At 43.2% G+C, this 24,605-nt stretch overlaps 1 protein-coding gene across 1 annotated transcript in view; it reads left to right on the top strand.

The window, feature by feature from the left end:
- aplf (aprataxin and PNKP like factor) overlaps window positions 1–24,605 on the top strand; it is a 53,744-nt gene that overhangs the window by 1,993 nt on the left and 27,146 nt on the right. Inside the window, exons 2-6 of the mRNA XM_078230384.1 lie at window positions 1,618–1,689; window positions 8,715–8,875; window positions 10,247–10,460; window positions 17,695–17,824; window positions 24,395–24,573. Of these exons, the coding sequence (XP_078086510.1) occupies window positions 1,618–1,689; window positions 8,715–8,875; window positions 10,247–10,460; window positions 17,695–17,824; window positions 24,395–24,573 (756 nt within the window). The remainder of the gene's footprint in view (window positions 1–1,617; window positions 1,690–8,714; window positions 8,876–10,246; window positions 10,461–17,694; window positions 17,825–24,394; window positions 24,574–24,605) is intronic.

Genomic DNA, 24,605 nt, shown 5'->3' with positions numbered 1-24,605 from the left:
CCCCCCAACTCAGTGACTGGGTCCTCACCTCTCCTCTGCGTCTTCCTGAGCCCTTCTGCTGGAATTTCATTCATGCCCTTGTCACCTCCAGAGTACTGTGCTGGACTACTCGCTGTTCTCCCACTCTGCCACCTCAGAAACATGGAAAATAGAAGCAGGAGTAAACCGTTCGGCCCTTCGAGCCTCCCCGCCATTCATTTTGATCATGGTTGATTATCAAATTCAATATCCTGAACCCGCCTTTCCCCATGTCTCTTGATCCCTTTGGCCCCAAGAGCTATATCTAATTTCTTCTTGAAATCACAGTGTATTGGTCTCAACTACTTTCTGTGGTAGTGAATTCTCACAGTTAAGCACAGCCAACAATATGCATAGAATTGGTAGGAATGAAAAATAAATCGCAAATGTTAGAAATATTCAGCAGGCTCAGCAGCATCTGACAACGGAAGTTAATATCTTTGTGTGTCGGACCTTCCTTAGTATTTGCAACTTTTTCTATTTTTAGGAATGTCACCTACCCCATTTCAACCTCACTTCCTTCTCTGCTCACACTTGCAAAGATCTCTCCCTGAGTAACTGACAATTGCACTTTCAAACTCCCAGCTGGCATCTCACAACACTGCATTTGTTCATTCCCACAACCACACTCAATTACATGTTTAATAACTTTGTCCACAGAAAATCCATTTTTAGCAATGCTAAATTCTCCCTCAGTGTACCCAAACAGGTGCCGGAGTGTGGCGACTGGGGGATTTTCACAGTAACTTCATTGAAGTGTTAATGTAAGCCTACTTGTGACACTAATAAATAAACTAAACTACTCTTTCTCATCTTGAATATTTACCCTGGCATGGCCTCATTCTTTGCTTCCTCTGATGTGGAGATGCCGGCGTTGGATTGGGGTAGGCGCAGTAAGAAGTGTCACAATACCAGGTTAAAGTCCAACGGGTTTACTTTACCAAATAAACCTGTTGGATTTTAACCTGGTGTTGTGAGACTCCTTCCTGTTGCTTCGTCTAGTCCAAGGTGCGCAGAAGTGGCGTCGCCATCTCTCTCATTCACCTCTGGTTGGGTAACCGCAGACTTGATCCTCCTCTGCCAAGATCGCTGATCACTCCAGGATCATCCTGAAAAGTGAAAATAATCCCAACCTCTTCTTTGCCTGACCCTGCATCTCCAACAGAAGCTAGTGAAGAAGCTATGGATTTCTTTGTCACTAAGTTTGAGATATTCTTTTCAGCTGTCACTGCTGCTTCCCCTGGCCCACAAAACCAAACCTCCCCAAGGTTCCCCCAGTGTTGCCTCTCAACAACGCAGCCATTGGGAATGTGCCATACACAAACAGTGTTCCCTTTAAGATGGACGTGTGCTATGTAACAATCTTAGAACGACAGCACAGTGAAACAAGCAGCCCCTATGAACGCACAAACCGCCTTACTTTTTCAATCTATCTCTTCTCACGGTGTGTCTGTCATCACATTTGTGAGATCAATCTTTTACCCCATTGACTGTGTTGCCCGCATCAGTGCGTTTGTAATTTGAGATCTTAAACATGCTTTCAAATAAGAATATCCAATAATGATGTAACTTTTTTGTACGGGTGTCTTTCATTTTTAGGTTTCCGATAAACGAGTGTCTAGAAACCATGGTCTCTTGGAGGTGATTGATGGAAAGTTGCGCATCAAACCAGTAAGTAGGTTCTGCCTGAACAGTGTAATAGTGTAACGTCTACAGTTACATACAGTAACTCATGCTTGTGGTCCGTCTCATCAAGAAATACCTAGTCTCGTCTAATCTCAGAAGCGAAACAGAGTTAGGCCTGGTTAGTACTTTGATGACGTTCTGCCTGGGAATGCAGGGTGCAGTAGGTTTTCGGTGATGACTTGGCATTGCAGGGCATGCATCTTAGTTGATCTGGTTAACTTCAATGAAAAGTTTATTTATTAGTCACAAGTAAGGCTTACATTAACACTGCAATGAAGTTACAGTGAAAATCCCCTCGTCGCCACACTCCAGCGTATGTCCAGGTAAGACTGAGGGAAAATTTAGTATGGCCAATGCACCTAACCAGCACGCCTTTCAGACTGTGGGAGGAAACCGGAACACCCGGAGGAAACCCACGCCGACACGGGGAGAAGGTGCAGACTCAGCACAGACAGTGACCCAAGCCAGGAATTGAACCTGGGTCCCTGGCACTGTGAGGGAGCAGTGTTAACCACTGTGCCACCATGCCACCCAATGTTAGCTTCTCTGAGTTTGATTGGATCCATGTTTAGATAGGCAGGGACCTAGGGGCTGTTTCTCTGGTCATTAATATTGAGGTAACTTGGTTTCTCACCCCTAGCTGGCCCAATAAAAAAAAAGGCTCATTTCATAATTGAGTGTCATGGAAATTCTGACTCAGCTGGGTTTCCAATTCAGCTCCTGGTGTCCACGGATTCACCTAAAGTAAAGTTTATTTATTAGTCACAAGTAGGCTTCCATTCACACTGCAATAAAGTTACTGTGAAAATCCCCTAGTCGCCACACTCCGGCACCTGTTCAAGTACACTGAGGGACAATTTAGCACGGCCAATGCACCTAACCTGTACATATTTGGACTGTGGGAGGAAACCAGAGCACCCGGAGGAAACCCACGCAGACACGGGGAGAACATGCAGACTCCACACAGACAGTGACCCAAGCCGGGAATCCTGAACCCAGGTCCGTGGTACTGTGAGGCAGCAGCTCTAACCACTGTGCCACCCTTCACTGTCACTGAATCGGAATCCTTGAACTCCCTTCCAAACAGCAATGTGGGTGGAGCTAAACCACATGGACTGCAATGGTTCAAGACGTTGGTTCACCCCACCATACCAAGGGTGATTAGCAAAGGGCAACAAATGCTGGCCTAGCCAGCGATGCCCCCATCCCATGAATGAATAAATAAAAATACATTTCCACACAATTGAACTAAAGTGTCTTTTAATTGCCAAAAGCAGGGCTCATGCTGAAGTGAGGGACAGCATACTGAAGAAAGTGGGTTGAGTATTATAAAAATCTCTCAACATTATGGTGTATTATATATTTATGAGATAGATATATAAAATATCTTTCTTCAATATTTTGGTTTCTTCATTTTATAAGCCTCAAAACTCATGAAAGTTAAATTAATAATTCATGTTGCCAGTAATGAGGTGGGTTACAATATCGAACAATTCCAGAACTGGCTGTTCCTGTTAAAATGCGTCACAATCTTATGCTAACTTGGGGGAGATGATGGTACTGTAACTGGATTAATCATAGGAGCATAAAAAATAGGAGCTGGAGTAGGCCATTCGGCCCTTCGAGCCTCGTCGCCATTCGTTATAATCATGGCTGATCACCCAACTCAGTAACCTGTTCCCGCTTCCCCCTCCCTTACTCTTTCTTTTGTTTATTGTACTATGAATGCCATAGGTGTTAACGTTTGTCACTTTTCTTTTAGGTTTTTGCTCATTGATGCCAATTTATCTTCTGAACGGATCAGCAAGTAATTTAACTCCCAAAAAACCCCGAGGTTTGCAGGGAATCTAACTCTTTCTACACATGCCTGGCCATGTCTGTGTATCAATGTGCCAGGCATTTGTTTGCCTTCAAGCAGAATGCTCATTATAACATTCTGGAATAGGGATTCAGAAGAATGAGGGGAGATCTTATAGAAACATATAAGATTATGAAGGGAATAGATAAGATCGAAGCGGGAAGTTGGTTCCACTGGCGGGTGAAACTAGAAGTAGGGGGCATGGCCTCAAAATAAGGGGGAGCAGATTTAGGACTGAGTTGAGAAGGAACTTCTGCATCCAAAGGGTTGTGAATCTGTGGAATCCCCTGCCCAGTGAAGCAGTTGAGGCTACCTCATTGAATGTTTTTAAGGCAAGGATAGATAAATTTTTGAACAGTAAAGGAATTAAGGGTTATGGTGAGCGAGCGGGTAAGTGGAGCTGAGTCCACAAAAAGATCAGTCATGATCTTATTGAACGGCGGAGCAGGCTTGAGGGGCCAAATGGCCTACTCCTGCTCCTAGTTCTTATAGTGACCAAACATTATCTTTGACCAGATGGATTCTATCTGCGACGACCATTAAATGGAAGGCATTAAAAAAAACTATACCTGTATTCTTAGCCACATTTTCTGACACCACAAGAGGGGAAGATGATTTTACTGATCAGAAATGTGAGGTTTGCGCTTGGGAATATATTTGTTATCTTGAGTGGCATCCATTGTGCAGAATCTGTCAAATTTGAACATGAATGGATGTTTCTTCCTGTATCAAACGTCACCCCTTAATTTATATTTTCCACAGATATTGTGACTTATTGATAAAGCTGATTATTTAAAATATTGGTGTTACTTGGAAAGGGATGTGGAATGTTTTGCTAGAATGCAGAACCAAAGGTTTTGCAAGGTATTGTGCACCAGCAGAGGGCAGCTGGTTCCTACTCATTTTATTTATAAAGAATCTCGACTTTTGAGTATGGCCACATTTTTAATTAGTTGCAAATAATGTTGCATCCACATTAGGGAATAGAATTTTGTCACAATAAGAACTTGCATTTATATTGTCTTTAACATAGTAAAATACTCCAAGACATTTCATAGAATCATTACCGGACAAAATCTGACATAGTCATCTGAGATATTAGGACAGGTTAAAAAGAGGTATATTATACGGAGGACAGAGAGGATTAGGCAGCAAATTCTAGAACTTAGGGCAGGCAAGGATTACTAACAGTGTGGGAATCCCTACAATGCAGAAGGAGGCCATTCGGCCCATCGGGTCTGCACCAACCACATTCCCATCCAGGCCCTATCCCCGCAACCTTGTGTATTTACCCTTCTGATCCCCTGATGCTGAGGGGCTATTTAGCATGGCCAATCCAACTAACCTGCACACCTTTGGACTGTGGGAGGAAACCGGAGAACCTGGAGGAAATCCACGCAGACACGGGGAGAACGTGCAGACTCCACACAGACAGTGACCTGAGGTCGGAATTGAATCTGGGTCCTTGGCGCTGTGAGGCAGCAGTGCTAACCACTGTGCCATCGTGCCATTCCAATAGGGGAAATGATGAGATCTCAGTGTTGTTGGGTTGGAGCAGGTTACAGGGATAGAGGTAGAGAAGGGTAAGGTCATGGAGGGATTTAAACTTGAGGTTGAGAATTTTACCTTTAAGGTGTTGTTGACGCAGGAGCCAATGTAGGTCAAAACAGCACAGGGCTGATGGAGTGAGTAGTACTTGTTGTGGCACAGAGCTTTGGATGAGCTGGAGTGCACAATGGTGGATAATGTGAGACTGGCCAGAAGAGCTTTAGAATAGTGGGCCTGATGAAGGATCATCGCGACCTGAAACAGTAACTGTTCCTGCCCCCAGATACTGCCTGACCTGCTGAGTATTTCCAGCATTTTTTGTTTTCGATTTATATGTGAATACGTTTAGAGATAACAGAAGTATGAATGAGAGTTTTTGCATCAGAGTCTACAGATAAGACTTTCTAAATACATAGAAGCGGATTATCACATTTGTCTGCACAAATGAGATTTTATTCCATCTATATGGCTGCTATCTTTTTTCATGTTTAAGATTAACCCTGAAGAAGCAGTCGTTTGCAGTCAGACCGGGTAAGTAAATAAGAAGACAGGACAGGACTTCATAAGTTCATAAGATATAGGAGCAGAATTAGGCCATTCGGCCCATCGAGTCCGCTCCGCCATTCGATCGTGGCTGATATGCTCCTCATCCCCATTTTCCCGACTTCTCCCCATAACCCTTCAACCCATTACCAATTAAAAATCTGTCTAACTCCTCCTTAAATTTACTCACTGTCCCAGCATCCACCACACTTTGGGGTAGCGAATTCCACAGATTCACAACCCTTTGGGAGAAGTAGTTTCTCCTCAACTCTGTTTTAAATTTGCTACCCTTTATCCTAAGACTATGACCTCTCGTCCTAGAATGCCCCACAAGAGGAAGCATCCGCTCCACGTCTACTTTATCCATACTTTCTATCACCTTGTATACCTCAATTTGATCTCCCCTCATTCTTCTAAATCCCAGAGAGTATCGGCCTAAACTGTTCAATCTCTCTTCATACGACAAACCCCTCATCTCTGGAATCAATCTACTGAACCTCCTCTGAACTGCCTCCAATACCACAACATCTTTCCTCAAATAAGGGGACCAAAACTGTGTGCAATACTCCAGTTGCGGCCTCGCCGATGCCTTGTGTGGTTGCAACAATGCTTCCTTCCCTTTATATTCTATTCCTTTAGCTATAAGTGTACTAATCATCCTCTCTTCAACACTAGGGTTTAATCTGTTTTCATTGTGTTAACATAAATTCTTTTAGACTTGTTGAAGTGCAGATTTTTGTGACGGTGTACTAGTTCAGATTGGGATTTTTTTTGGAAAGATAACCAGTAACTAGCGGTGGTTAGTCAATTGCGCCACTCTGAAACTGCCCACAAGTTGGCGAAACCTTTACGATTGATATGATTCAGCTGAAAATCATTAAATGCAAGTGAGGGAATGAGTCTGAATTGGTGGAGTCTGAATTGTTGAATGGTTTAAAGAAGGAGATGGATATACTTCTGATAAAAAAAAGGGATAAGGGGATATGGGGAACAGGTAGGGGAGGTGGATTTGAGACCAGGGAGAGATCAGACATGATCTGATTGAATAGTGTAACAGGCTCGAAGGAATTTGCCTACTTCTGCACCTAATTCCTATGTTCCTATCGATGGACAATAGCAGGGAATAATATATTGGATTACATTTTCATAGTTCATTTGAGTGTTTGATCACAGAATCCCTACAGCACAGAAGGAGGCCATTCAGCCCATTGAGTCTGCTCCAACCACAATCCCACCCAGGCCCTATTCCCATAACCCCATGCATTTACCCTAGCTAGCCCCCTGACACTAAGGGGCGATTTGTAATGGCCAATGCACCTAACCTGCACATCTTTGCACTGTGGGAGAAAACTGAAGCATCCGGAGGAAACCCACGCAGACACGGGGAGAATGTGCAAACTCCACAAAGACAGTGACCTGAGCCGGGAATCGAACCCGGGTCCCTGGCACTGAGAAGCAGCAATGCTTGCCACCATGCCACCCCAATACAAAAGTTATCCCATGGGGTAGCTGATCGATCACGCTCCATCTGTTGTTAACTAATGAAAATTGAGTCTATCATCCACTTGCTATGAGTTCAGGTTAGTGTTTAATGGCAGATGGGTGGCATGTCCAACTGTTGACCATTCATCCTGTCTGCATTTAAGTGTCGGTCTGCTTGAATTTGGAAATTTTGACCAGTGCGGTACATGCCAATGCTTGCCTTTCTGCCAAGATACCCTGCCGTATTTACTGCGGGAATCTAGTGCCTCTCCAGCATTTCCTATGAGAGCCAGATGGTGTTTGCTTCCATGTAGTTTCATACGTTCCAAATGCCTGAAGGGGGAGTCCACATTGTTAAAGTGACTGGACATAGTTGCAATTGCAGAATGAATTTTCCAAAACATTAATAAAAAAACAAAATCACAGATGCCAATGAAGTGAAAAACAGAAGCTGGCTTGTTCAGCAAGTGGAAACCAATACGCAATCCAAAAAGGATTAAATTATGGAATTTGACTCCAAAATACTGATAATAATGGCCCCAGTTGCACTTGGTTTTTGCTTTATTTGTTTGTGGGGTGTGACGTTGCTGGCTGTGTCAGCATTTGTTCCCGATCCATAATTGCCCTTGAGAAGGAGGTGGTCACTGCTGCAGTCTATGCGGTGTAGGTCCACCCACTGCTCATTATTTTATACACTAGTGAAAGAACTCTCAGAAATTGATGTCACCCGGTTGGTTTTAATAATTCCACTCCTTCAGGTTCTAAATGGCAACTCACTCCAATTTTAATCCCTTTACCAAAAGGCTCCAATGGCTTTTGTCAAGGCAAATGGCTCCTTTTTTTTCTTAGAAAAGCTGTTGGAATGTCAATGCATTTCTCGAAATGAAACAGAAACCCCAGAAACCGGTGTGAAATCAGAAATTAAAAACCCCAAAATGCAGGAAGTACTCAGCAGGTCAGGCAGCATCGGTGGAGAGAGAAAGTGTTTCAGGCCTTTCATCAGAACTGGAAAAAATCAGAGATTTAACATTCAACAGCAACAACTTGTACTTGTGTAGCACCTTTAACAGTAATAAATCAACTCACGGTAACAAAAGCATAGATAAGGATTTCAGCCACAGATGAGCTGAGACAGCAAGTCTTCAGAGACCCACACTTGAGCAACACTGCATTGCTACTATTGTTGGTGGCACGGTGACCGATCAGTTACCCCATGGGATAATTGGGGCAGCACGGTGGCATAGTGGGGTTAGCACTGCTGCCTCCCAGCGCCAGGGACCCGGGTTCAATTCCTGGCTTGGGTCACTGTCTGTGTGGAGTTTGCACGTTCTCCCCGTGTCCGCATGGGTTTCCTCCGGGTGCTCCGGTTTCCTCCCACAATCCGAAAGACGTGCTGGTTAGGTGCATTGTCTGTGCTAAATTCTCCCTCAGTGTGCCCGAACAGGTGCCAGTGTGTGGCGACTAGGGGATTCTCACAGTAACTTCATTGCAGTGTTGATGTAAGCTTACTTGTGATAACTACATGTTAAGATGTCAGTTTGTATCAGGTATTGGCCATCTCTCTTTCTCTTTGTTCCAGCTACACATTAACCCATGCTTCCATCGATCCTCAAGTGGAGACCAGCTACTGCCACTGGAGAAAGATAAATGGCATTGGCTGAATCCAGGAGACTCTTTTTCTTTGCTGCCAGACAAATATATATATAAAGTCATCTCTCCCAGCTTTGACCAGACTTTAAGGTGACTCACTGTTTAATTCACAAACATTCATCGCACCCAGGTGGTGTGGATACATTCAACATTAATAGGGTGATGGTTTCATAAGTGATATAATGGTGGATTTCACATTCCAACATTTCAAAGTAATTTTTGATGAGCATATAATTATATATTGTTGGTGAATATAGTTAAATCCATAAATCTTGTAACTCATGTTCATTGGTATGAATCTTAAGCTACTTTTGTATGATAGTTGATTGATGCTATTTGCTTTGCAATTGCCAGTTTCATACACACACCTTAAGTGGTGCTGCACCGTAAATCGATGGATCATTCTGCTATAAATTTGTCCCATTTTCCACGTGAATGCAAGATACACAATTGGGAAAATGTGGTGGGTTGTTGTATTCTGTAATTCTTCTTGTGTCCCTATGCATCAGCCTATGCGATGTTCCATCTCGAGTAGGGGGATGAGCCTTTCAGTTACAGTTGCCTCACTTGCAAAAGTAAACCGAGTAACGCCTCTGCAAAGTGTGATTCTTAACTGTTCTTTTCTGGTCCCAGAAATGTTTCCTTCCCTTAAACCTCTTCCCATCCTTCAGCTTTTTCCTTACCCTGTGCCTACTATCCCTATGAGTTTGCGAAACTTACATTTTTCAGGAAGATATAACTTAGGTTACTGCAAAGCCACACTAATTTGAAGAAACCTTTGAATTGAATGATAAGAAATCACTTTTCTGGTAAGCGTAATCAATTATATACTACAGAAAGGTGTATCGCAAGTATCACATTCAAAGAATCTACTTTGAGGAAATTAGCCATTATTGGTAACCAAAAGAGAAAATGCTGGAAAATCTCAGCAGGTCTGGCAGCATCTGTAAGGAGAGAAAAGAGCTGACGTTTCGAGTCCAGACAACCCTTTGTCAAACTTTGACAAAGGGTCATCTGGACTCGAAACGTCAGCTCTTTTCTCTCCTTACAGATGCTGACAGACCAGCTGAGATTTTCCAGCATTTTCTCTTTTGGTTTCAGATTCCAGCATCCGCAGTAATTTGCTTTTAGCCATTATTGGTAGACTTATAATTGGGTATAATATTTATTATACTCATTAAACATGAATTATTTCCAAATCTATAAAGTTTCTTTTCACAAGGGCTTCATCAATCCTTAGTATTTTGCAATCAGGATTTGTTTTGTTGGAGTATTTAAATGGTTGCACCAATTTGAACAGAACCATGAAAAGGAAATTAGTTTCACGGGAAGCTGGCTGATATATTGCTAAGCAAATTCGAACAGGAATTTTCATTAATGTGCACACGATTGTTTTAGTCAATAGTTAGCTGAGGTAATAGAAGTGTGCTCATGCCACCTTTTATAATTAATGCCTTGCAGGAACAGTGATCTGTCAAGTTTTGAGGATGACATTGACGAGCCGAATAATTGTCAAGGAAATTTGCATGTGGGTAAAGGTGATGTCAGTGAAGACGCAGATATATCTCAGGGTTACACAGAAAAGCCCACTACATCATCTGGGGCTTTGACAACAGATGATCGTTCCCGACAGCAATCCAGCACAATTGAACCAAAAAGCATTTTGGAGAAGACGGTAAGGATTTGTGCAATTAGCCAAATTTCCGTCGAAATTTTTAATTAGCTTCACGTGAAGCTGGCTGACATATAACTGAGCAAATTCAAACAGCAATTTTTATTAATGTGCACAGGTTTTGTTTTAGTCAATATTTAGCTGAGGTAATGAAAGTGTATTCATTCAACTCCAATCTAACACCCTGGAATCTTCCGGGATTCGGGCTAAGCTTTTGGAGTTTAGACTGCTGCCGGTTCTGACTTAATATGCAGGATAATTTAGTGTAAAATGAAGACCAAAAACATATTAATGTGCAAGTGTCCAAAAGAGTTGATGTAGACTTGTATATCGTACTTGGCTCTGTCGCAATTGGCCATGGCTCCCAGACCCGGGAGAAGAGTACAGGAATGAGATAGAGAATCTGGTGAATTGGTGCGGCAACAATAATCTCTCCTTCAATGTTAGCAAAACGAAGGAGATTGTCATCGACTTCAGGAAGTGTAAAGGAGAACATGCCCCTGTCTACATCAATGGGGACGAAGTAGAAAGGGTCGAGAGCTTCAAGTTTTTAGGTGTCCAGATCAACAACAACAACCTGTCCTGGTCCACCCATGCTGATAGTTAAGAAAGCCCACCAACGCCTCTACTTTCTCAGAAGACTAAGGAAATTTGACATCTCAGCTACAACTCTCACCAACTTTTACAGATGCACCATAGAAAGCATTCTTTCTGATTGTATCACAGCTTGGTATGGTTCATGCTCTGCCCAAGATCGCAAGGAACTACAAAATGTCGGGAATGTAGCCCAATCCATCATGCAAACCAGCCTCCCATCCATTGAATCTGTCTATACTTCCCGCTGCCTTGGCAAAGCAGCCAGCATAATTAAGGATGCTACGCACCCCGGACATTCTCTTTCCCACCTTCTTCGGGAAAAAGATACAAAAGTCTGAGGTCACGTACCAACCGACTCAAGAACAGCTTCTTCCCTGCTGCTGTCAGACTTTTGAATGGATCTACCTTGCATTAAGTTGATCTTTCTCTACACCCTAGCTATGACTGTAACACTACATTCTGCACTCTCTCGTTTCCTTCTCTATGAACGGTATGCTTTGTCTGTATAGCGCGCAAGAAACAATACTTTTCACTGTATGTTAATACATGTGACAAATCAAATCAAAGATAAATTGAGTTGATGAATCTTCATCCTGATTGCTACCGGTTGATTTTCTGCTGGAAGTGGGCACCTGAGTGTGTGTGTGGATGGATGGGATCAAGACTGCTCCATGTTTCAGTTACTGATGCTGGACTGGCACGAAAGAAACAGCTGCTTGGATGAAATCCATCAGTTTTGTTTAGCAGGTTCTCACAAAATGGTTCTGTTTGTTCTTCATTGAATTGTTAGTTAATCTAATTCTGGTAATGTGGTTACTATAGAGCTTTGTTCAAAGACACTGTCACTTCAGTTTAGTCCTATAACAAACACTCTTACAGTTATAAGTTATGGACATTGTTAGTCCAAGATTTTTGTTAACCATAAAGATGTGTTGGTATATTGTATAGGATATTTATTTCCCGTAGTGGTGTTCCGCAGGGCTCTGTACTGGGACCTCTGCTATTTGTGATATATATAAATGATTTGGAAGAAGGTGTAATTGGTGTTATCAGCAAGTTTGCGGATGACACGAAGATGGCTGGACTTGCGGATAGCGATGAGCATTGTCGGGCAATACAGCAGGATATAGATAGGCTGGAAAATTGGGCGGAGAGGTGGCAGATGGAATTTAATCCAGATAAATGCGAAGTGATGCATTTTGGAAGATATAATGTAGGGAGGATTTATACAATAAATGGCAGCGCCATCAAGAGTATAGAAACACAGGGACCTAGGTGTGCAAGTCCACAAATCCTTGAAGGTGGCAACACAGGTGGAGAAGGTGGTGAAGAAGGCATATGGTATGCTTGCCTTTATAGGACGGGGTATAGAGTATAAAAGCTGGAGTCTGATGATGCAGCTGTATAGAACGCCACATTTGGAGTATTGCGTCCAGTTCTGGTCGCCGCACTACCAGAAGGACGTGGAGGCGTTAGAGAGAGTGCAGAGAAGGTTTACCAGGATGTTGCCTGGTATGGAGGGTCTTAGCTATGAGGAGAGATTGGGTAAACTGGGTTTGTTCTCCCTGGAAAGACGGAGAATGACGGGAGATCTAATAGAGGTGTACAAGATTATGAAGGGGATAGATAGGGTGAACAGTGGGAAGCTTTTTCCCAGATCAGAAGTGACGATCACGAGGGGTCACGGGCTCAAGGTGAGAGGGGCGAAGTATAACTCAGATATTAGAGGGATGTTTTTTACACAGAGGGTGGTGGGGGCCTGGAATGCGCTGCCAAGTAGGGTGGTGGAGGCAGACACGCTGACATCGTTTAAGACTTACCTGGATAGTCACATGAGCAGCCTGGGAATGGAGGGATACAAATGATTGGTCTAGTTGGACCAAGGAGCGGCACAGGCTTGGAGGGCCGAAGGGCCTGTTTCCTGTGCTGTACTGTTCTTTGTTCTTTTAGTTTCGAGGCTAGGTTTGGAATGTTGTAACAAAGAGCACAGACACTGTGGGTGGAATTTTACCGGCACGTCAGTTCGAGGTCCGTACGATCCCACCCAAGACCAACGGAGAATGTCATTCTGTGAGCCTCGCCCACCCCCGGAATCAGGGCGGGCGTGCCGGTAAAATTTCGGCCAGCATCTGCATCTCTTCTGTAAATCTTAGAGGTTACATAGTCATTTTGTAAGAATGTTTGGAAATGAGAATTCTTTCGATGCAGAAATCACCTACTGAATGAATTTCAATTTCCTAGCATCACATAAAGGTGGCACAAACAGGAACATTGTCACTTCAGTTTAATTATTATACCTAATTCAATCTTTCCGGGTTAGCTAAGTTCACAAACCGTGCGCATCCCAAATCCTCACATTGAACTGCTACAGCAACAGCAATTTGCTTTGGTATAGCGCCCTTATTGTAGCAAACTGTCCTTCAGAACTCCAGAGGCACCAACAGACGAACATAGACACTGGGGTGAATTTTCCCAATCCGCCTGCCACGGGAATTGTAGCGGGTGAAGGGTGGACCGTGGAAAAGTCCATTGACCTCGAGCGGGATTTTCCGGTTTCGGGACTAACGCGGCTGGAAAATCCTGCCATTGAGTCAAAGAAGGGGATATCAGGAAGATGACCAAAAGCTTGATTATACTATGTGTTTTAAGAAATATCTTGAAAGGAAAAGATGAGGATTGGAGATTGCAGAATACAGCTGAAGGTACAGAGGACTTTTGGACTCCTTTCTCATTTAAATTTGTCTTGCTGCCTTAAACTGCAGAGTACGCACATGCATACACTAACAGTGCAGGATCAGGCCTTCATTGGGATACTATACTCTCAATTTTCATATGAGTGTTCATTCTTGTATACCTGTTTTTCCTTTCGATCATTACCCTTCGTGGAAATTGCCAACAAATCATAGTGAGGTAAAGATACATACAGGTGATGTATAACCAATCAAAGTTAAACAGAGATGCTTGCACAGAACTAAGATGTTCTTTCTAATCCCTCCTGATTATCCCATTGCCATGGTTATATTGCCTTAGCCCATTGCTATTCCTTATTTTATTGCAGATATTATTGAGTACTTCCTTTCAGGGATTGTCTGCCATTCATCCTCTTGATCGATGGAGCTGACCCTATCTTGTGGCTCCTTATGCAGTGCTTTGCTTGCAATCCCATGGCTCAACAGAAAGTTGTTTTAAATTCTCTTTAGGGCTTCATTTAATTGTGTGCTGGACCCTCAGACTTCCCAGGATATTGAGGTACTGGGCTGGTGTGGGGATTGCCGTTCCAACAGTAGGGTAAAGGAGAAAGCCAGAAGAGGTCCGAGATGGAGGAGCAGAAAGCCAGAAGAGGTCTGCAAGGCTGGAAGAGCAGAGAGCCAGAGGAGGTTTACAAGGCCTGAGAAGCAGAGCGCAAGAGGGGGTCTACAAGGCCTGAGGAGCAGAGAGCCAGAGGAGGTCTGCAAGGCTGGAGAGGCAGAGAACCAGAGGAGGTCCAAGATGGAGGAACAGAGCCAGAGGAGGTCTGTGAGACCGGAGGAAGCTAAGGGGATAGAAAGGGCCAGGCTATGAAGGATCTTTGAGCACAAAGGTCAGCAATTAAAATTCAAGATTTGGAGCAATTGGGCACTAATGTAGCTCAGTGAGGTCGGAAGTAATTAGTAAATGGAATTTGGGTGCAGGATTTACTAGGGATGGCAGAGTGAGACGGGTGAGTTGAAGCTTGCAGAGCATGGGAGGGTGTTAGGAGAGATTGGAATGGTTGAGTCTTGAAGTGTCAAAGGTAGATGGGCTGAGGCATTAACACGTAATGCAGTGAGAGTAGCTGTGATGGTGAGTTTTAGATTTGAATGATTCTGGAGATTCAAGTGGCTTCTTGGACTCACCAACAGGAGCAGCGATGCAAGTACTGATCTAGAACTCTATGGTGTAAATCCCTGGTATGGTTGTTTCATGAGTGTCATGTTGTGCAGCAACTGATTTTACACCAGCGGGGTACCATAAAAACTCAGTAAAATATCATAGAATCCTACAGTGCAGAAAGAGGCCATTCGGCCCATCGAGGCTGCACCGACCACAATCCCACCCAGGCCCTATCCACATATCCCTACATATTTACCCACTAACCCCTCTAACCTATGCATCCTGGGACACTAAGGGGTAATTTAGCATGGCCAATCAACCTAACCCGCACATCTTTGGACTGTGGGAGGAAACCGGAGCACCCGGAGGAAACCCACGCAGACACGGGGAGAATGTGCAAACTCCACACAGACTGCAACCCGAGCTGGGATTCGAACCCAGGTCCCTGGAGCTGTGAAGCAGCAGTGCTAACCACCGTGCTACCGTGCCGCCCAATATCATCAAGCCGCACTGTGGTGCTCTGTTAATAAGTTACCATGCCTTCTAACATTTCATATAAAACGATGATCTAAAAGTCTTACCTGCATGTTTGAACATAACACCTCAATCACTTGTCTTACTCATATCTTCATACACAAAGTAAGAATTCTCACATAAACCAGGTTAAAGTCTAACAGGCTTATTTGGGATCACGAGTTTTCAAGGCGCTGCCCCTTCCTCAGGTGAGTGGAGAGGTGGGTTCACAAACATGGAGTGGCTTCTTACTGTGAACACCCGAGCCCAACGCCGGCATCTCCACATCATCTAAAAATCTGATTAGCGTTTTTGTGTGGAGTGGTGCAAGTAATGATTGAAAAGTTGGTAATATAAATGTAAGCTGTACCAGATCACTGGACACAATTGCACTGAAGCACTTGTTTCAAAATTAATAAATCGTACCCTGTATTAGGTTTAATTTTTAAAAGAAAACAAGTTGATCTCGCAGTTCAATGTTTTGGTGAATATTTAAAGTTGTGGGCTGGGTATGAACTGTCAGAATAAAAAGAGAAAATGCTGGAAATTCACTGATTGATTGGAAGCTGAAACTGAGTGAGTTTTGAATGCGATCCTATAATTAGCTATCTGGATTGGAACCGGCAGGTGGAAGTGGCTGGTAAACACACATGATTCACTCCCAGCAAAATCGGTGTCAGAGTATTTGTACAGTATTGATAAAGTTTATTGACTCAGCAGTGGATTAGTCACTTTCTACAGAGTCTGAAGTGTGTTAGCCGTAACTTAGTTGGTAACACTCTTGCCTTTGAGACAGAAAGTTCTAGATTCCAGTCCCATTCCAGACCTTTAGCACAAAAATCAAGGCTGACACCCCCGTGCAGTGGTGAGGCAGTGCTGCACTACTGTAGTTTCCGTAGATGAGATGTTAAACCAAAGTTCTGTTTGTCGTCACAGGTGGATATAAAAGATCCCATGGCACTATTTGGGTATAAAAGATCCCGTGGAACTATTTTGAAGAAGAGTAGGGGAGTTATCCCAATATTTATCCCTCTGCTTGTCCGGTAACCTGAATTTCACATTGGTGGTTGTGGGAGCTTGCTGTGCAGAAACTGGTTGTTGCATTTCCGACATTACAACAGTGACTACACTTTGCAAGTATTGATTGATTTTATGGTGCTTTAAGATGTCCAGTGGTTGTGAAGAGTCTTTCTGTCAAGAGTCTGGGGGACTACAGGACCACTTCTGCTTTTGGTCTTGGAAGACATTCTGTGGTCTCATTGGCGCTCCCTACTTTGGAACAGCAGATGTTCCCCACAGGATGGCAATAGGGTGTGTTTCACCCTATTACCATCCTGAAGTTACCTGCTGGTTTTTCAATGCGAATATTTTCAATTATGGAATAACCAAAGTATGTTGAGAAATTTGGATAATGGGCATCTTTCAAAAACAAGCTGTTTACAATTTTGTGCAAACTTGCTGCAAATATATTTTTATTGAGGTATGCATTTAAGGTTCTTGGAACTGAAAGAAGTGACTGAGTTGTGTTGCAAAGATGTGTTTTATTACTGCATTTACTCCAAGGCTTTACATCTTGATAATTCTCAATCAAAATGTTAAAACATTTTTATTGTTAGACATTCAAGGAATCTTTCCCAATGAGTTTTGAAAATGAAACGTTCTGTGTTCTCCCAGTGAATCAGTAAATCAGTTGGGCGGCACAGTGGTTAGCACTGCTGCCTCACAGAGCCAGAGACCCGGGTTCGATTCCCGGCTTGGGTCGCTGTCTATGTGGAATTTGCACACTCTCCCCGTGTCTGCGTGGGTTTCCTCCGGGTGCTCCGGTTTCCTCCTACAGTCCAAGGATGTGCAGATTAGGATCTTTGGCTGTGCTAAATTCTCCCTCAGTGTACCCGAACAGGCGCTGGAGTGTGGCGACTAGGGGATTTTTGCAGTAACTTTATTGCAGTGTTAATGTAAGCCTACTTGTGACTAATAAATATATATATTTTTAAAGCCAAGTGAGCTGTTGCACCACAAAGAGCAGCTAATTCATCTTGGCTGAGGAGGCAGTCAATTAGTATCAGTGCTTTCAGGCCAGTTGGGTCAGAAAGAATAAATTGGCCCCAATTTGAGGTCCTGATGCAATGACTGTATAAATGTCAAACGAGGAAGCAAGTTGGGCACTGTTGTAATGCCTTTGTATTGTACTTCCACTTGAGGTAAAACATTAAAATGGATTGTGAGGCAGTCTAACATGTTCTCTGCTAACCAAGTCAATTCTATGTTCTTTTAGTCAAAGAATGAGCTACTGAAGAGCAGTCATGCATCACTGAACTCTGTGCAGAGGAAAAGAATCTTGCCAGCTTGGATGCTGCAAGTTACGACGGAAATACAAAATCCTTCACCTACAGTCAGTAAAAAAGGTAGGACTGCAGACCACCAAAGATATTCCTGCCTTTAACAACAAATAATGTTGATTAAATTCCCTTAAATTCAGTGATAGCAAGACTATCACTGAATACTTAAATTCAGTGATAGTTAAATTCCCTTAAATTCAGTGATAGCAAGACTATCACTGAATACTTTTCTGCCCAATAATATGCAGTATGTCGATGCAACTGTGCACCTTCTTTATGGCCTGCAGATTTGAACTTGGTTCAAACAACATTTTTGTGTTGTCACATTGATAATGTCACATTGTCATTTCCGTTTCTCCAAGAAAAGAAACATCAATGTGCGAACTTGACGCAGGGTCTGCAATAACCTTTCCTTTTAATCGATTCGGAAAGTTTTATCACTGTTTCAAAACTTTGCGAGAAGCTTCAACTGTCATCCTCATTCGTCACTTGGATTGAATATTAGACTGAGGCCTGTTTTGTCTTCTCGGATACGTGTAAAAGGTTCCGTGACCCTGTTGAAAGAAAAGAAGGGATGTACTCCCATTGTGCTGGCTAAGATTTACCCCTCGATTTGTGCTGCCAGTTTATCCAATTGTAGCTGGCGGGACCTGTGGGAAAATTTGTGGCTGAATTTCCTCACAGATGCTGTCAGACCTGCTGAGATTTTCCAGCATTTTCTGTTTTTGTTTCAGTAGTAGTGATGCTTGTGGGTTGTCGCCTTGAATTATGCTGGTTTTTGATAAGTAACTTGAGGAGACAGCTACAACAAGAAAAGTTATTATATTTTTATAGTGCCTTTAACATAATTAAATGCCCTAAAGTGCATCAAAGGATTGTTTTAAAGCAAAATTTGACACCAAGCCACATAAGGAGATATTAGGGTAGTTGACCAAAAATTTGGTCAAAGCGATAAATTTTGAGAAGTTTCTTCAAGGAGGAGAAGTTTACTGAGGGAATTCCAGAAGTAGTTGATGCCAAAACATTGAATGTATTCAAGAGGCGGCTGGATATAGCGCTTGGGGCGAATGGGATCAAAGGTTTTGGGGAGAAAGCAGGATTAGGCTATTGAGTTGGATGATCAGCCGTGATCCTGATGAATGGCAGAGCAGGCTTGAAGGGCCAAATGGCCTCTTCCTGCTCCTATCTTCTATGTTTCTATGTAACAGTCTGGTTCGGCTTCAGACAGTAGCATGGGAATGGGCTGTGATTGATAATTAGCGATTGAGCTTTGTAGCAGGGATTTTGATATGCCAATATTTAATTGCAGGTAATTATCCAGTACTGTAATAATTTTCCTTTAATTCGACTGTGCCTTATTTAAGTCATTCCAAATCACTGTTCTTGGTTGTCGTTTTTGCTGAGGTTTTGTTGACATTTTAAAAATTCTCAACCACTAAATTTGGGAAAGATCCCAGCAGAATGTTTTGACAAACACATGACTTTCAACTAGAAATGGTGCTGATACATTTTCTATTGTTTTGATGTAAGCGTGTTTATTTTTGTTGCTTACAAGATTAAAAAATCTGTTGAATCTTCTACAGCTTTATTAGATTGTTGCTTTAAATAGAGCCAATTAAAATAAAACATTGAGCGACTAAAAATCCTTGAAGGGATTTTTATTACTGCTAAGTTTGGAATTTATCATGAGTTTGTATATCTTAAGCCAGAACTCCCTACTTATATTTAGAGCATGATCATCTGCAGCTGAACTTCCTGACTGTGCATCTGTTCAGAAAATAGATTGTGAAGTTCCAGATTTCACATCCTGTTTCTTCCCTGTGGCTTTCATTCCCAAATACTGTTATCACTTCAAGCTCTGTCTCAATTTTAAATCCTTCTAAAGCTACTTAATAAACCTCACAGCGCCAGGAACCCGGGTTCGATTCCCGGCTTGGGTCACTGTCTGTGCAGAGTCTGCACGTTCTCCCCGTGTCTGCGTGGGTTTCCTCCGGGTGCTCTGGTTTCCTCCCACAGTCCAAAGATGTGCGGGTTAGGTGGATTGGCCGTGCTAAATTGCCCCTTAGTGTCCCAACATGCGTAGGTTAGAGGGATTAGCGGGGTAAATATGTGGGGTTACGGTGATAGGGCCTAGGTGGGATTGTGTCGGTGCAAACTCGATGGGCTGAATGGCCTCCTCCTGCATTGTAGCGATTCTATTTCTATGATTTCATGAGGACATCTCTTACCAGAGGCAATGAGGAGCTCATGCTGTGTCTGCGCAGACTGGGCTTTCCAGTGAACTGCTGGCATAAAGGAATAGCTTGAGGGAAAATCACCAGCGCGCTCTGATATTTGAGAGCAGCTGAGACTTTCAAGTCAAAACATTAATACATTTATTCAAAGACAGAATAGAAAATCCAATGCTTCACATTGTATTTGAATGCTACAAGTACATTGACAACAAGGCAGAGAGGAAGGTATTAAGATGAGATGCGTCTTGAAAGAAGAGAGGGAACTGGAGAGGTGTATACATTTTCATAGAACATTCCAGAGTTTAGGATCTGGACAGCTGAAGGCTTGGCTGATATTGTTGAGTTAAAGGGAAGCAGTCATGCACAAGGAGCCATAATAGGAGGAATCTAGAGCTCTTGGAGGATTGTAAGGCTGGGAGGTTACAGAAGATGAGAGCAATGAGTTGAAGTGTAGATCAGCAAGCACAGTGGGAGTATGGTCAAAAACATGTAACAGACGTGTACATAATTAGAAGTGCATACACAGCCCGAGTTTCTCATTGCCTCTGGCAAGAGATGTCCTCATGAAATCAGAACCTTTTTCGTCAAAACGCTCAAATAAAACAGCAACCGCAACCAAGGTTTTCAGAGTTTAAAAAACAATGACACCTATTTCAATTCTGGACCTTTGTTCTCAGGAGTTTAGAAGAATTAGATCTGTTGGATTGAAGTTTATCAAGGGTGAAAGTTTGGAGGCCAGGAGCGTATTGGAGTGGTTGATCTTGAGGCACGGATAAATGTTTCTACAGCAGATGTGCTGAGGCAGGGTCTGAGATGGGCAACATTTACCACGGACATAAGAAGTCTTTATGAGGGGTGGAAAATGAAGTCCAAGATCAGCCAGGGTCGTATTGAATGGCGGAGCAGACTTGGGTCATAAAATCATAGAACCCCGACAGTGCAGAAGGAGGCCATTCGACCCATCAAGCTTGCACTGACAACAATCTCACCCAGAACCGATCGCTGGAACCCCACTCATTTACCCAGCTAATCTCACTGACTCTAAAGGGCAATTTAGCATGGCCAATCCACCTAACCTGCACATCTTTGGACTGCGGAAGGAAACCGGAGCACCCGGCAGAAACCCACGCAGACACAGGGAGAAAGTGCAAACTCCACACAGTGACCGTGGCCGGAATTGAACCCAGATCCCTGATGCTGTGAGGCAGCAGTGCTAACCACTGTGCCACCCTTAAAAAAAAATCCCACCTAACTTGCACATTTTTGGACTGTGGGAGGAAACTGGAGCACCCGGAGGAAACCCACGCAGACGCAGGGAGAATGTTTCTACAGCAGATGTGCTGAGGCAGGGTCTGAGATGGGCAACATTTACCACGGATATAAGAAGTCTTTATGAGGGGTGAAAAATGACGTCCAAGATCAGCCAGGGTCGTATTGAATGGTGGAGCAGACTTGGGTCATAGAATCATAGAACCCCGACAGTGCAGAAGGAGGCCATTCGACCCATCAAGCTTGCACTGACAACAATCTCACCCAGAACCGATCGCTGGAACCCCACTCATTTACCCAGCTAATCTCACTGACACTAAAGGGCAATTTAGCATGGCCAATCCACCTAACCTGCACATCTTTGGACTGTGGAAGGAAACCGGAGCACCCGGCAGAAACCCACGCAGACACAGGGAGAAAGTGCAAACTCCACACAGTGACCGTGGCCGGAATTGAACCCGGATCCCTGATGCTGTGAGGCAGCAGTGCTAACCACTGTGCCACCCTTAAAAAAAAATCCCACCTAACTTGCACATTTTTGGACTGTGGGAGGAAACCGGAGCACCCGGAGGAAACCCACGCAGATGCAGGGAGAATATGCAAACTCCACACAGATGGTGACCGAGGCCGGAATTGAACCTGGTCCCTGGCACTGTGAGGCAGCATGGCTATCCACTGTGCCACCATATCTTCCTCTTGTGAGAGTTGCCTCTGTCCACCAGATCCTCGCAATCTAGAGTGAATTGTTAAATTAAATATTCATCCAGTTCTTTGTGAAAGGCTTATGTCTATCTAATCTTCATAATCTTCCACCCTTTAGTTAATAAGATATTGATTTGACTCTTTATGAATCAAGCCAATGAGTTAAGATTTTGTGCAAACATGATTAATGCTGTAATACTATTCCAACAGCATGCTGCCTGGGAGAGAGTTTTGATTAGCCCTTTCTCAAGGCTTACCAGTGTTTGTATTTGTATTTTCTAGTTCTTCAATTACAGCTTAAGGCCAATAACCTCTCCCTTTCTACATTGTCTTTACCTTTCAACATTTAGAAAGAAAACTGACCCTTGTTCTTAATTAGTGGATTCTGTGTTCGTGCGGGATGGCTCAGTGGTGTAGTTATTAAGCAGAACAGTAGGTCAGATTGAGATTCTCAATGGATTAGTGTTGATAGACACATTGGGGAAATATGAGAACATGTAGGCTTTCCAAAGCTGTTTGCATGTCAATGGAAACACTTTAAACCAGGTAATCCATGTTGAGTGAAGTGATATCTTGAAGCAAAGGCCGTACTCCATCTTCTTCAATACTGATGGGTTAAATGTTGAGAGAAGGATTATGTATCATTCATTCAATTTATTAAAACAAAATCATGGTACATTCATTATACTTTAAACATGTGCACAGATATGTATTGAAATCCTTCGCCTGTTCCCTAAAGAACAAACTGTTATGTTAAATTTCCTTCCGAGGAAAATTAGCCAATTGTGAGAATTACAATCAGGGAATCCAATAATTACGAATCAATGCGATGTTCAATTGTAGGTTTTCCTTTCAGTTGTAACACCAAATACAGAGCTACCTTTTTACTGGATTAAAATGAGGCATTATGTTCTGTAATACTGTTCCACTTGGATTTAATGTTGTACTTTCCAACACACTTTATTATAATCAAAATGTTTTTTTAGTGACTTTTCCATCACTAAGGTTTTTTTGTTTAATACGTAGCATAGTCAAATGAGAAACTTGTTATTGTACTGTCTCTGCCTATTTTTCTGTTCATCTGTTCCATTAGTTTTCATTGAACCAATGATAACTTCTGGCAAAAATAATTGTGAAAGTCTGGGCTGGATTTAATGCTGGGAAACATGACGGTCATGCTGACTTAATCGCAGGAGAGGCACCGTGTCAGTCTCCCGACTGCTGCACGCCCTTCCCCTTCTAAATTGGAGGGTAGAAGAGGTTGATGTGATGGGGGTTAGGGTTCCCAGTCGCCAGTGAGCCAATTAACCGCTGTTATCCCAGAGCCCACGACAGGGATTAAATGGGAGCTGTGTGGCTTTCCCATGCCCCTGGAGGGTTGCCCTGCAAAGACTGCTGTGTTTTCCTGCACTTCCTGGGCCGAGCTTGAGGGGCTCCCTTGTCGTCAGGTAATCTAGCAGGGGGGGGGGGATTGGCAGAGGTGACATGGAAAAGACACTCTCTCCAGTTTGGCTAGGGCTCCTTAATACCACACATTGTCAAATGCTGCCTTGATGTCAAGGGCAGTCACTCTCACCTTACTTCTAGAATTCAGCTCCTTTGTCCATGTTTGAACCAAGGCTGTACTGAGGGCAGGGGCTGAGTGGCTCTGGTGGAACCCAAGTGAGCTTTAGTGAGCAGCTTATTGCTAAGCAAGTGCCGCTTGGTCATGCTTCTGGTGACCCCTTCCGACACATTAGTGGAATTGTCTGTGTTGGATTTATCCTGCTTTTTATGGACAAGGCATACCTGGGCAATTTTCCACATTGCCAGGTAGATGCCAGTGTTGTGGCAGTACTGGAACAGCTTGGCTAGGGGCACGGCAAGTTCTGGAGCAGAAGCTTTCAGTACTATTACTGGAATATTGTCAGGACCCATAACCTTTACATTATCAAGAAATAGCTGAACGTGTTGGTTAAGATGTGGAGTGAATCAAACTGGCTGACGACTGATGCTGGGGACGTCTGAAGGAGGCCGAGATGGATCATCCACTCTGTTCATGGAAACTATATGATGATCATGATGTCTTCTCTACAAGCCATTTCCTTCCAGTTTAAGTATCTGTTAGAGTTAGAATCAACCCGTGCATCTATTGTGGAAATAGTGGCAGAATTAGTTGGGAACCACTTTCTGTTAAGAATCAACATGCCCTATTCATTTGAGTGCACTTCTAATTATTTAAAGTTTATTTATTAGGGTCACAAGTAAGCTTACATTAACACTGCAATGAAGTTACTGTGAAAATCCCCTCGTCGCCACACTCTGGCACCTGTTCGGGTACACTGAGGGAGAATTTAGCACAGCCAGTGCACATGACCAGTACGTCTTTCGGACTTTGGAAGGAAACCGGAGTGTTTATCAAGTCCATAACTTGTACATTATTTTATTTCAGGTAATGCAAGGGGACGGGGACGAGGAAGAAGTGATGCAGAACAGACCAAAACTCAGGTAACCCAACCAGGAAAAAAGAGGCATGAGGACTTTGAGACTGTCAAAGAAAACAATGCAGAACAACCACAGGAGAAAAAAGGTCGGAGGAGGAAAACAGATGAAGATGAAGAACAAAACAAGGTAAGAAAACTAAAATTCCTGTATGGGATTCA

Source organism: Mustelus asterias, chromosome 15 (assembly GCF_964213995.1).
Source record: "Mustelus asterias chromosome 15, sMusAst1.hap1.1, whole genome shotgun sequence".
NCBI lineage: Eukaryota > Metazoa > Chordata > Chondrichthyes > Carcharhiniformes > Triakidae > Mustelus > Mustelus asterias.
This window is presented reverse-complemented; position numbering and strand designations above follow the sequence as displayed.